Raw genomic sequence first — 13456 nt, 5'->3', positions numbered from 1 at the left:
TGAGTCAACAGACGTGGCGGGCCTGGCACAGCTCCTGGTATATGTCTGTTACAGCTGGATGAGTCAACAGACGTGGCGGGCCTGGCACAGCTCCTGGTATATGTCTGTTACGTTTATGGGGGGTCAATTAAGGAAGACATCCTCTTCTGCAAACCACTGGAAACCAGGACAACAGGAGAAGATATGTTTAAAGTATTGGACAGCTTTGTGACATCAAATGCAGTTTGGTGGTTAAGATGTGTTGGTATCTGTACTGATGGTGCAAAGGCCATGACAGGGAGACATAGTGGAGTGATAACACACGTGCAAGCAGTTGCTCCCGACGCCACTTGGGTACACTGCAGCATCCACCGAGAGGCTCTTGCTGCCAAGGGAATGTCTGACAGCTTGAAAGATGTTTTGGACACTACAGTGAAACTGGTTCACTTTGTTAAAGCAAGGCCCCTGATCTCTCGTGTATTTTCTGCATTATGCAATGATATGGGCAGCGACCATGTTACGCTTTTACAACATAGAAGTCTGCTGGATATCAAGGGGCAAAGTATTGGCACGTTTTTAATAGAGAGATGAGCTTAAAGTTTTCTTTACTGACCATTTTAATTTGTCTGACTGCATGATGACGAGTTTCTCACACGACTGGCCAATCTGGGTGATGTTTTTTCACACCTGAATGATCTGAATCTAGGATTACAGGGACTCTCCACAACTATAATCAATGTGTGAGGCTATAATAAAGAAGTTGGAGCTCTTTTCTGTCTGCATTAACAAGGACAACACACAGGTCTTTCCCATCATTGCATGATTTTTGTTTGCAAAAATGAACTCAAGCTTACGGACAATGTCAAATGTGATATAGCGAAGCACCTGAGTGAGTTGGGTGAGCAATTACACAGGTATTTTCCCGAAACGGACGACACAAACAACTGGATTCGTTATCCCTTTCATGCCCTGCCTCCAGTCCAGTTAGTGATATCTGAACAAGAGAGCCTCATCAAATTGCAACAAGCAGTTCTGTGAAAATGTCATTTAATCAGAAGCAGGCTTAAAATGATGGCAAAAAAAGTGCGCTGACCCTGGTGCTAGAGGGGTACAGCTGACCCTGGTGCTAGAGGGGGTACAGCTGACCCTGGTGCTAGAGGGGGTACAGCTGAGCTGACCCTGGTGCTAGAGGGGGTACAGCTGACCCTGGTGCTAGAGGGGTACAGCTGACCCTGGTGCTAGAGGGGTACAGCTGACCCTGGTGCTAGAGGGGGTACAGCTGACCCTGGTGCTAGAGGGGTACAGCTGACCCTGGTGCTAGAGGGGGTACAGCTGACCCTGGTGCTAGAGGGGTACAGCTGACCCTGGTGCTAGAGGGGTACAGCTGACCCTGGTGCTAGAGGGGGTACAGCTGACCCTGGTGCTAGAGGGGGTACAGCTGACCCTGGTGCTAGAGGGGTACAACTGACCCTGGTGCTAGAGGGGTACAACTGACCCTGGTGCTAGAGGGGGTACAACTGACCCTGGTGCTAGAGGGGGTACAGCTGACCCTGGTGCTAGAGGGGGTACAACTGACCCTGGTGCTAGAGGGGGTACAGCTGACCCTGGTGCTAGAGGGGGTACAGCTGACCCTGGTGCTAGAGGGGGTACAGCTGACCCTGGTGCTAGAGGGGTACAACTGACCCTGGTGCTAGAGGGGTACAGCTGACCCTGGTGCTAGAGGGGTACAGCTGACCCTGGTGCTAGAGGGGGTACAGCTGACCCTGGTGCTAGAGGGGGTACAGCTGACCCTGGTGCTAGAGGGGGTACAGCTGACCCTGGTGCTAGAGGGGTACAGCTGACCCTGGTGCTAGAGGGGTACAACTGACCCTGGTGCTAGAGGGGTACAGCTGACCCTGGTGCTAGAGGGGGTACAGCTGACCCTGGTGCTAGAGGGGTACGCAGCTGGAGGTTGAATGTGTGAAGGGGTACGGGACTATAAAAGTTTGGGAACCACTGTACTAGAGAACCAGTTCGGAATTAAGTAAAGTTGTTGTACGATTGAAGCCTTTAGTGAGGTCTAATGCTCTAATATTTAATAATTTCTGCCCGTCCAAAAATAGGCTCGTTTAACTTTGTTTGGTTAGACACTCCAAATACAGTGGAATATTTTTTGCTCATATGATTTGTATTTTTTTAATCGTTAGGTGTAGGCAGGGCCATAATTACATAGGTAAACTGGGACCCCATTGTTTCATATGGTCAGAAATCAGATTGCATATTCATGATTCAGTCCACACAGAGGATTCACATGACTATTTATACAAGTCAAACCACAGAGCTACATGATAGACACCACATTAGACATTAACTTGTACAGGAGATTTAAATGCACAGTTAAAAGGTTGAATGATCATTCACCATTGTCCACTACAATAGATCACCGACTAACATGTCACTTGGTTCACAGTTTAAAGGACACACCTTCACAGACAATATTGCTTCATTTTCACCATAATATACTTTTTAGAGACGTCGACACATTGATAGGAAAATAGAACCTACGTAGTTGCTGTCATACAGGCACAATAAATCATGTGGGTTATTTAGCCCTGAACACACTATCATTACAATAGGGCTGGTGAAGAATAGTGAAGGTCATTTTTGTAACTTAACATACAGTGACAGTAGATCACAGGAGGTTGGTGGCACCTTCATTTGGGAGGACGGGCTCATGGTAATGGATGGAGAGGAAAGGGTGGAATGGTATTAAACACAGGACGGGCTCATGGTAATGGATGGAGAGGAAAGGGTGGAATGGTATTAAACACATGGTGGAGGACGGGCTCATGGTAATGGATGGAGAGGAAAGGGTGGAATGGTATTAAACACATGGTGGAGGACGGGCTCATGGTAATGGATGGAGAGGAAAGGGTGGAATGGTATTAAAACACATGGTGGACATGGTGGAGGACGGGCTCATGGTAATGGATGGAGAGGAAAGGGTGGAATGGTATTAAACACATGGTGGAGGACGGGCTCATGGTAATGGATGGAGAGGAAAGGGTGGAATGGTATTAAACACATGGTTTCCATGGTTTCTATGCGTTTGATGCCATTCCATTCACTCCGTTCTGGCTATTATTATGATGAGCCATCCTCCCTCAGCAGCCTCCTGTGAAGTAGATATACAACACGTTGGCCTCTACAACACTAATATTCCCTACTAAGGATTAACCACATGAACAAGTATCTTTAGATAAGACGAAGACAGCAGTCAGCAACAGAAATACAAAAACAAGCAGCGCATAAATTTAGTCACTTAGCAGAAGCTCTTATCCAGAGCGACTTACAGTAGTGAGTGCATGCATTTTCGTACTGGTCCCCCTTAGGAATCGAACCCACAACCCTGGCGTTGCAAGTGCAGTGCACTACCAACTGAGCTACGTGGGAATGTCAGTGTGTAGCAATTTCTTTACTGGTGAAATTGAGTAAGTAACAAAAGCTGATTAAAGTGATTTGTGCATTGTTCCACTGTGCAGAAAAGCAGGATTGTACTGTAGTATGTTGATAGCATACTGACATGCAGACAAAAGGCAAGCAACACTAATAGTTGAAAAGAAATACAACATTTGGACATGATGTAAGACAAGCAAAACAAATGGTTGAGATGTATAGTCTGGGTTAAACATACTGATTGTGTTTCCATTCGTTTATAGTACTGCGTGTTTTAATTACCAGCAAAGAAAACACTAGTGTTAACATGACTTTGGATATTTTTGTTTTTAGAGTTAATTCTGATCCAGATACAACATACTTGGTCTGTTTCTTCTGGGTAAAAGCTATTCAATCACACCCCAAATGGAAGACAGGGACCAACTGTAAAACACCAACGGTAAAGGAAGAGTTCCCAATACGGTACACACTGACATCTAGCATGGAACAGTTCCCAATACGGTACACACTGACATCTAGCATGGAACAGTTCCCAATACGGTACACACTGACATCTAGCATGGAACAGTTCCCGTGTGAGGAGACCTGGGTCAAATACAGATACACACTGACATCTAGCATGGAACAGTTCCCGTGTGAGGAGACCTGGGTCAAATACAGATACACACTGACATCTAGCATGGAACAGTTCCGTGTGAGGAGACCTGGGTCAAATACTTCCACATCCTTGTGCTGTGCTTGATTTAGTTAGTCTGGTACAACAATTGAACAAAAGAAATGGACCCAAAAGTGGCTAACTCAAATCAAGCACACCCCTATTTCACACAGGTCTGGGCCTGTATTCACAAATTCACATCTCAGAACAGGAGTTGTGACTTCTATAGGATCATTTATAAATACAGGCCATGGTGTTGAGACTGGGTAGGTTAGAGTTGAACTACCGCCGCCCTCGAGGTGTCACTGCCAATTTGACTTTAACTATCGCCGACCTGGTGGCTGCGGTGTGTCAGTGTCCTCATCCCTATCCTCATCCCTGGGCCTGCTGTTCGCTGAGGAACTGGTCCAGCACGCGGATGATGCTGCAGGCCTCAGGGAGGTCCCGGTGCTCGGCGTGGGCGTTCTGGAGCAGCACGTCCCCATTCCCACAGCCCTGCAGGAACTGGCAGCAGCGGAACAGAGCGTAGTGACTCGACTCAGCCTGGCGGATGAACCGCTTCAGACTGTTCATGTCCTGAATGGCCTGGAGAGACAGGGGGAGGAGAAGGAGAGAGGAGGAGAAGGAGAGAGGGGAGAGAAGGGAGGAGAAGGAGAGAGGAGAGAGAGAGAGCATGGATGAGAAAACAGTAAGTCATTTTAAACATGGCCTGGAGAGACAGGGGGAGGAGAAGGAGAGAGGGGAGAGAAGGAAAGAGCATGGATGAGAAAACAGTAAGTCATTTTAAACATGGCCTGGAGAGACAGGGGGAGGAGAAGGAGAGAGGGGAGAGAGAGAGAGCATGGATGAGAAAACAGTAAGTCATTTTAAACATGGCCTGGAGAGACAGGGGGAGGAGAAGGAGAGAGGGGAGAGAAGGAAAGAGCATGGATGAGAAAACAGTAAGCATGGCCTGGACATACAGTATTTATATAATGGTTTAAAGTGATCCACTTGTCTGTGTGCTGTGCGTTTGCCCACCTTGAGTTTGAAGTTCTCCAGGATCTGTCTGAGGAGGAAAGGGTTACAGCGTTCTGCTGCGTTCAGGAATGACTGGATCCAACCGTCACAGAAACGGTTACTGACTGTGGAAAAAGGTGCGAGAGGGATGACGGAGTGATTAGCCAGTGTGTATTCTGTGACGATTATTCATGGAAAATGTTTTGGTGATTCTATGTCTGTGTGTCCATGTACAGTGCCTTCGGAAAGTATTCAGACCCTTGACTTATTCTAAAATGGATTAAATAATTGTTTTTCTTCAGCAATCTACACCCAATATCCCATAATGACGAAGCAAAAACAGGTTTTTGTACATTTTTGCAAATGTATTAAAAATAAAAAACAGAAACACCTTATTTACATAAGTATTCATACCCTTTGCTATGAGACTCGAAATTGAGCTCAGGTGCATCGCTATTTCCAACAGTTGACAGTGCATGTCAGAGCAGGAACCAAGCCATGAGGTCGAAGGAATTGTCTGCAGAGATCAGAGACTGGATTGTGTCGAGGCACAGATCTGAGAAAGGGTACCAAAAATGTCTGCAGCATTGAAGTCTCCAAGAATACAGTGGCCTCCATCATTCTTAAATGGAGGAAGTTTGGAACCACCAAGACTCTTCCTATAGCTGGCCGCCGGGCCAAACTGAGCAATCACGGGAGAAGAGCCTTGGTCAGCTAGGTGACCAAGAACCTGATGACAGATCTCTAGAGTTCCTCTGTGGAAATGGGAGAACCTTCCAGAAGGACAAGCATCTCTGCAGCACTCCACCAATCAGGCATTTATGGTAGAGTGGCCAGACGGAAGCCACTCCTCAGTAAAAGGCACATGACAGCCCGCTTGGAGTTTGCCAAAAGGCACCTAAAGACTCTCAGACCATGAGAAACTAGATTCTCTGATCTGATGACACCAAGATTGAACTCTTGGCCTAAATGCCAAGCATCACGTCTGGAGGAAACCTGGCACCATCCGTACAGTGAAGCATGGTGGTGGCAGCATCATGCTGTGGGGATGTTTTTCAGCGGCAGGGACTGGGAGACTAGTCAGGATCAAGGCAAAGATGAACGGAGCAAAGTACAGAGAGATCCTTGACGAAAACCTGCTCCAGAGCACTCAGGACCTCAGACTGAGGTGAAGGTTCACATTGCAACAGGACAATGACCCTAAGCACACAGCCAAGACAACGCAGGAGTGGCTTCAGGACAAGTCTCTGAATGTCCTTGAGTGGCCCAGCCAGAGACCGGACTTGAACCAGATTGAAAATCACTGGACAGACCTAAAAATAGTGTGTGTGCTCCATATATCCACAGGTTAGAGCAGTCACACAGACCTGTGTGTGTGTGTGTGTGTATATATATCCACAGGTTAGAGCAGTCACACAGTGTGTGTGTGTGTGTGTGTGTGTGTGTGTGTGTGTGTGTGTGTGTGTGTGTGTGTGTGTGTGTGTGTGTGTGTGTGTGTGTGTGTGTGTGTGTGTGTGTGTGTGTGTGTGTGTGTGTGTGTATATCCACAGGTTAGAGCAGTCACACAGACCTGTGTGTGTGTATATATCCACAGGTTAGAGCAGTCACACAGACCTGTGTATGTGTGTGTGTATATATCCACAGGTTAGAGCAGTCACACAGACCTGTGTGTGTATGTATATGTCCACAGGTTAGAGCAGTCACACAGACCTGTGTGTGTGTGTGTATATATATATCCACAGGTTAGAGCAGTCACACAGACCTGTGTGTGTGTATATATCCACAGGTTAGAGCAGTCACACAGACCTGTGTGTGTGTGTATATGTCCACAGGTTAGAGCAGTTACACAGACCTGTGTGTGTGTGTATATATATATATCCACAGGTGAGAGCAGTCACACAGACCTGTGTTGGAGAGTGTAGGAGGGCTGGTGGAGCAGTCTATGACCAGGTCAGTAAGAGCCTCTGAGGCCTTATACAGAGAGGCTGTGGTAGTGTCCTCCTGGACCAGGCCCTGCAGACTGGCTGCCTTAATGAACCTACACACACATGAACCATATTCATTCATATTCACAGCACATACTGTATATTTCTATAGTTTAACCACAGGAATAAAGACTAGGTGTTTTCAGATTATTTTCAGAAGTGATACTCATTTATTAAATAGAATTTGGCCGAAAACCCAATTTGGACTGGACTGGACCTTTAAAGTAACTCACCGAGCAACATCAGCCTTGGTCCTGTCATCTGCATTGGTGACCTCCACGTGTATGTGACTCAGAGCCTTGAAAACAATAACATGGGCCTGATCAGCGTTGCATATTAAACTAAACTTTATTCTACAATAACATGGATCAGCGCTGCATATTAAACTAAACTTTATTCTACAAGCATCAGCGTGCATATTAAACTAAACTTTATTCTACAATGACATGGACCTGCATATTAAACTAAACTTTATTCTACAATGACATGGACCTGATCTAGCATATTAAACTAAACTTTATTCTACAATGACATGGACCTGATCAGCGTAGCATATTAAACTAAACTTTATTCTACAATGACATGGGCCTGATCAGCGTTGCATATTAAACTAAACTTTATTCTACAATGACATGGGCCTGATCAGCGTTGCATATTAAACTAAACTTTATTCTACAATGACATGGGCCTGATCCTGCATATTAAACTAAACTTTATTCTACAATGACATGGGCCTGATCAGCGTTGCATATTAAACTAAACTTTATTCTACAATGACATGGACCTGATCAGCGTTGCATATTAAACTAAACTTTATTCTACAATAACATGGGCCTGATCAGCGCTGCATATTAAACTAAACTTTATTCTACAATGACATGGGCCTGATCAACGTTACAACCAGTCAAAATGATTCTTGGAACCTTGTTTCTGCTCTAAGCTACACAGTGGCAACATTGATGGCCATCAAAGAAAATGATGCGTTTTGAACTATGCAATTTCATGACTGACGCCAACAAATGTGAAGATGTTTTGTGACAATACAATACGCTGGGAATATCTCATTGTTAGAGTGGATGTTTTGTGACGATACAATACGCTGGGAATATCTCATTGTTAGAGTGGATGTTTTGTGACGATACAATACGCTGGGAATATCTCATTGTTAGAGTGGATGTTTTGTGACGATACAATACGCTGGGAATATCTCATTGTTAGAGTGGATGTTTTGTTACAATACGCTGGGAATAGTGGATGTTTTGTGACGATACAATACGCTGGGAATATCTCATTGTTAGAGTGGATGTTTTGTGACAATACAATACGCTGGGAATATCTCATTTTGCATTTGAATGTTTCCACTTCCCATTTGTTTTGTCAAGCAAGATGTCTACTAGTCAGTAAAGACTAAATTATAGTTTTAGCTAGTGGACACAGCCCAAGTAAGTAACTAGCAAAAACATAACATAGTGAAGGTTGGAGGGGAAGTAAATGTATAGAAACAATGAGGGGGAATCACTGGTACAGGGGGAATTAATCACTATGGTAACGGTCAAATGACGGGTCAAAGGTGACTCACAGCATATAGCAGGAAGCTGATGCTCCCTGGACCATCTGCACCACTCTGTGGATGTGCATCACCGACTCCTCGTACCACATGCTCAGGTAGGGCCTGATCTCAGTCTCTAGGTTCACCAGCTATATATATACACTCTCACACACACACACACACACACACACACACACACACACACACACACACACACACACACACACACACACACACACACACACACACACACACACACACACACACACACACACACACACACACACACACACACACACACACACACACACACACACACACGGAGGACAGAGAGGGAAATAACACTTATAACCCTACACAGGGGACTACCTATTTGTGTAGTCATTTTATATTTATCTATCTAGGGTGGTGTTAAGTAGGTCACACTGATAGCAAAACATTTCACAATGGAGAATAAAAATCTGTTTTCTTATTTGACAACATCAGGTAGTACCTCTTGAACACAACCTAGGTGAGTCCCCTTCAGATAGTGTTTATTACAAAGGAGCCCTGTCCAAGAGATGATGGAATCCAGTACAATTAAATTATTTTGGTGATTCCACTTCCTGCTTACCTCAGCAGTCTGTAGACTGCTCTGCAGGCCTTGCACGTACTTGTCCAGTTCAAGTCTAAACGTGCAGTCGATTAAGGAAATGGTTTTTGGTTTAATGATGAATGGTTTATGAGTTTCAGTACCCATCTATACATCTAGACTGACTCTACATTATTATGATTCAGAAAGAGCTGCGTTAGCCTATAAAGGATATAGGTTGAGGCCTTTCTCAGAGCCTCCCATCAGGCAGATCACATAGCCATTGCCGTCCACGTCGGGCTGCTCTGGGGATCTCTCCTGCTCCAGGAGACAGCAGTAACAGCCCACCGCTGCCTCTGGGACACTGGGATGGGACAACAAACACATATTTATTATGAATGTAAAACACTGGCTTTACACTACTTTAGATGTGTGCAGGCTAATTGGTGCCACATTGCTTCAGATGTATACACAAGGAGAGAATACTTTGGTCTGATTCCAAATCAAGACCTTGCTTAGCAAGATAGAGCCAGAGACACACAGGCCTGTATATAGTTACTATATTGCTGATACCATACCTAAGCCATCCAATCAGATCTGTGAGATGGGCTCAACAGGTTCCTAAGGATATTAAAGCTGGATTTGTTTGAAATTAGGTTCAACAAGTTCTTAAGGAAAGGAGAGATGGGTTGGTTTGGAATGAGGCCCTTAGTTTAAGTTCGTTAAGGTCACCTGAGCTCCACGGCGGCAATGTTTCCCATGCCCCCGAGCAGGGCTCCTTTGCTCAGCCTCCGGGAGATGTAGCATCGTAGCTCAGGCTCCGCCTCTACCGGCAGGCTGCTGTCCACTAGGGTGAGGCTGTTGGTGGGGCAAGAGTCAGTTACCATGGAAACAGAGTGACAGGCAACCCATCCGATCTGATGAGAAAGTGGACAGCCAAAGAGGAGATGAAGAAGGAAGCCGACGAACAAAAGCCACATCAACACAACATGAAGGCTAGATTCAGATGTAGTGAAACAGAATCTTCCAGTTTCCATGTGAGTCACAGAGCCTATTTAAATCCTTCCTTCCCACTTCTCTTTCCTTATGGTCACTATGTAAGATGCATGATGTGACACTGAAATATCACCTTTTAATAACATAACAATATCATATCACATAACTATATCATCATCATTATAGAATCTGAGGCTGAAACAACTTGACGTCACAGAAAGACGACATGCCAAAAGAAGTAGGGTGAACAGTGTGTACAGAAGGAGGTAGATTGGTACTAGGCTTTGTGACTCCATATCCCAGATAGCCGGAAGCACACTGATGACATCATGACAGGAAAGAAACCGTGTTGATTCCAGGTTGATAGGTTTCCAGCAGCAGGCCCATGGATACGACAGAGAAGGACAACACTGAAAGCCACAGAAATAAAACCACCAGAGAAACAGACAGGTCACGGGAGACCTTGGTTACCTAAAGTCTTCCTGACTGGTACTGGCTGTGGAATCTGTTCTTCTCTGGCTCCATGCCACGTTGCCCTCTGCAGCTGCCTCAGATCTAGACAGGTACTGTGGGTAGTTACTATACTCATGACTTGGTTAGTTAGTGGAGAACAGAACAGCAAGTCTGAACTGACAGTACAGTAAGTCAGCAGCAGGATCCACAGTTGATGTCCACTGAGAACCAGTGAATTTGGGAGAAAGTGGTTATATAGTGACAAAGAAATTGGCCTCAATATGCAGCTGGACTAGCTTGATGATGTTATCACAGTCAGTGGAGACTGGTGAGTTGAGCTATAGGAGGATGGGCTCATTGTAATGACTGGAATGGAGTAACTGGAACGGGGTCCAACATGTTGTTTCCATGTTTCATACCGTTCCATTGGTTCCATTCCAGCCATTACAATGAGCCCATCCTCCTATAGTTCCTCCCACCAGCCTCCACTAAGACAGTGTATGTATAAAGACTGTCAGAGCATGAATACTGTACATTGTGAGAACCTCCAACCTCTAATGAGTCTAATAATATCAACAAAGTCAGACATTGGTGTGATTGGTAATGCATTTCAATTCATCCCTATGGAGAAGGGTGAGGCACCGAGGTCCATAGATTCTCTACAGCCGAGTAGCTAAGGCAAGTAAACATTACACGTCATCTGCAGATATTTGCATACCAGATAATGCCCTAGTTTAGGTCATTGTGTACTGTCAAAACAAATTGCTTGATGTAAAGTTAGATAGACTCAAGCAGAACATTCAGATGGAGAAGATTACCTGGTGCCTTGGTAGAGATAAATGGTATAGTAACAGTTCAACTGTATTTTCTGATTATATCCCATCTCTTCGTTATCATAATCCGTATCCTTTTCTTCCACGTCAATTGAATCTTGGAAGGAGGACGTTTGCATGGAAGTTTGCGAGGTAAACATGATTGCTTCGCACGTATCAACAAATGACAGATACCGAGAAATGACGTTCAGATATTTAGGATGCAGGTTGAACTGGATAAGAAATAATAACAATACTAGGCATGTGGATAGACTAACATCTTCCTTTACTGAAGAGACGAGTCTATCATTATTTCTAAAGATCCATGATCTGATTCACGCATGCGGAGTGTAATTCCATGAATCCGTCGCTGTTTAAGGTCCGTGTAAAATTTGCTATGACATGATTTGGTCCAGGAAATAAACTGAACACATCATTTAGCTAAATTATGCCCAAATTATCAGAGGTCGTTGCCTTCTTATAGCCACGTATCAATGGGTAAAATTAAGCTAATGTTTCTGAATATACAAACAATGCCATAATAACTTTTGGGATATTGGCGTTCATTAGCCTGAACAGCCGCTAGTGGTCACTGTTTACCGGTCTTTTGAAGGTTTACTATCCGATGACTGATGGACTGTTTTGTATTTCGATTCCACAGCCACAAAGTCAAAATGGTCTATATAGTAAAAATTCATGTAAACGAAAAAATATTTTGGGATTTATTAAGATTAGGCATAAGGTTAGCTGTGTGGTTAAGGTTAGGATTAAAGTTAGGGTTAGGTATAAAACACCCCATTTTTCAGTTTTTGATTTGTTAAAAAGTTTGAAATATCCAATAAATGTCGTTCCACTTCATGATTGTGTGCCACTTGTTGTTGATTCTTCACAAAAAAAATGCAGTTTTATATCTTTATGTTTGAAGCCTGAAATGTGGCAAAAGGTCGCAAAGTTCAAGGGGGCCGAATACTTTCGCAAGGCACTGTACATGTTTCCATTTTCTGTCTAACACTATACGTTTCTGTCGAATTTTGGTCTCAATGTTAACTTCAATTAAAATACTCTGTCTGTTACTAATACTTTGTAAGGTTCTTATTGAAATGAAACAGTCAGAGGCCAGTATAATTAGTCAGCAGGTTTATTTACGAGAGCTCTGCCTATCATTTCCTGTACATTGGTCTATATACCTCACATTTCGTCATAAATGTCCCTCCTCCTCTCAGACACAATGACAATATAGTTCATAAGTCTTCTCCTACTCATACATCGTCTGCCCCCTGTTATACAATCTACTACAAGCCAAAGGTCTCTCCCCTCCCTGGGTGGGGACAGAATGTCCTGTAAGCAACACAGTAGTACAGCTTGTCTGTCGATAGCTCCTCTTCTCATTTGTTTCACACTTGCACCCTGCTTACATACTAAAAAGGAACAAAATGTCCTTGTTCTAATTCTGACTAGAACTACACACATCAGATTTAGCTTTATGATTCTAATAAATGTCATACAATCATACAGTGACCGGGTAGAAGAATTCTGTTAATTATAGTTCTACGTATACATCATTTAGTCATTATTCATAAAATTCATAACAGTTTCAGCATTTGGACAACCTTGAAGTTTGTCCAATGCTCCCACCCGGCCACATCATTGTCATACATACAGTACCACAACATTCTTTACCTTTTGCACAATGCAGCTTATTCAAACTGGACAATGTACTGTATGTGTTCCAGGGTTCCCATTGTATTTACATTTTGCTGCATTTTGCTCATAATCAGCTGCTAACCATTCACAGTAGTGAAAATGTAAATCACATTCATTTGGTTACTCTCGTTTCGCTATGTTGTAGAAACTTTTGGGAGCACATTTTGTGCTTATATGGACATAAAGTTGAAGTGTACTTTACTCCTCCAGAACTTGAATGTCAAAAGCAACCACCCCATCGAAAGAGAATCCTAGGTAAAAAGTGACGTTTTCATTGGCATTTGGTAACGAGGCAGAATACAAGGGGATGACTCTGAT

General features: G+C 44.0%; 1 protein-coding gene across 1 annotated transcript; it reads right to left on the bottom strand.

Annotated features, from left to right (window-relative positions):
* Nucleotides 1-4433: 4433 nt before the first annotated feature.
* LOC124027196 (protein Njmu-R1-like) lies at nucleotides 4434-11697 on the bottom strand. Its single transcript, XM_046339665.1, is given in 10 exon segments — nucleotides 4434-4654; nucleotides 5090-5193; nucleotides 6973-7106; nucleotides 7287-7351; nucleotides 8633-8658; nucleotides 8661-8751; nucleotides 9216-9276; nucleotides 9409-9537; nucleotides 9906-10031; nucleotides 11441-11697. Coding segments are annotated over 10 exon segments (1104 nt in total). The 5' UTR covers nucleotides 11596-11697; the 3' UTR covers nucleotides 4434-4441.
* Nucleotides 11698-13456: the final 1759 nt, after the last annotated feature.

The sequence above is a fragment of the Oncorhynchus gorbuscha genome, unplaced genomic scaffold (assembly GCF_021184085.1).
Source record: "Oncorhynchus gorbuscha isolate QuinsamMale2020 ecotype Even-year unplaced genomic scaffold, OgorEven_v1.0 Un_scaffold_2983, whole genome shotgun sequence".
In the NCBI taxonomy this organism is placed as follows: domain Eukaryota; kingdom Metazoa; phylum Chordata; class Actinopteri; order Salmoniformes; family Salmonidae; genus Oncorhynchus; species Oncorhynchus gorbuscha.
This window is presented reverse-complemented; position numbering and strand designations above follow the sequence as displayed.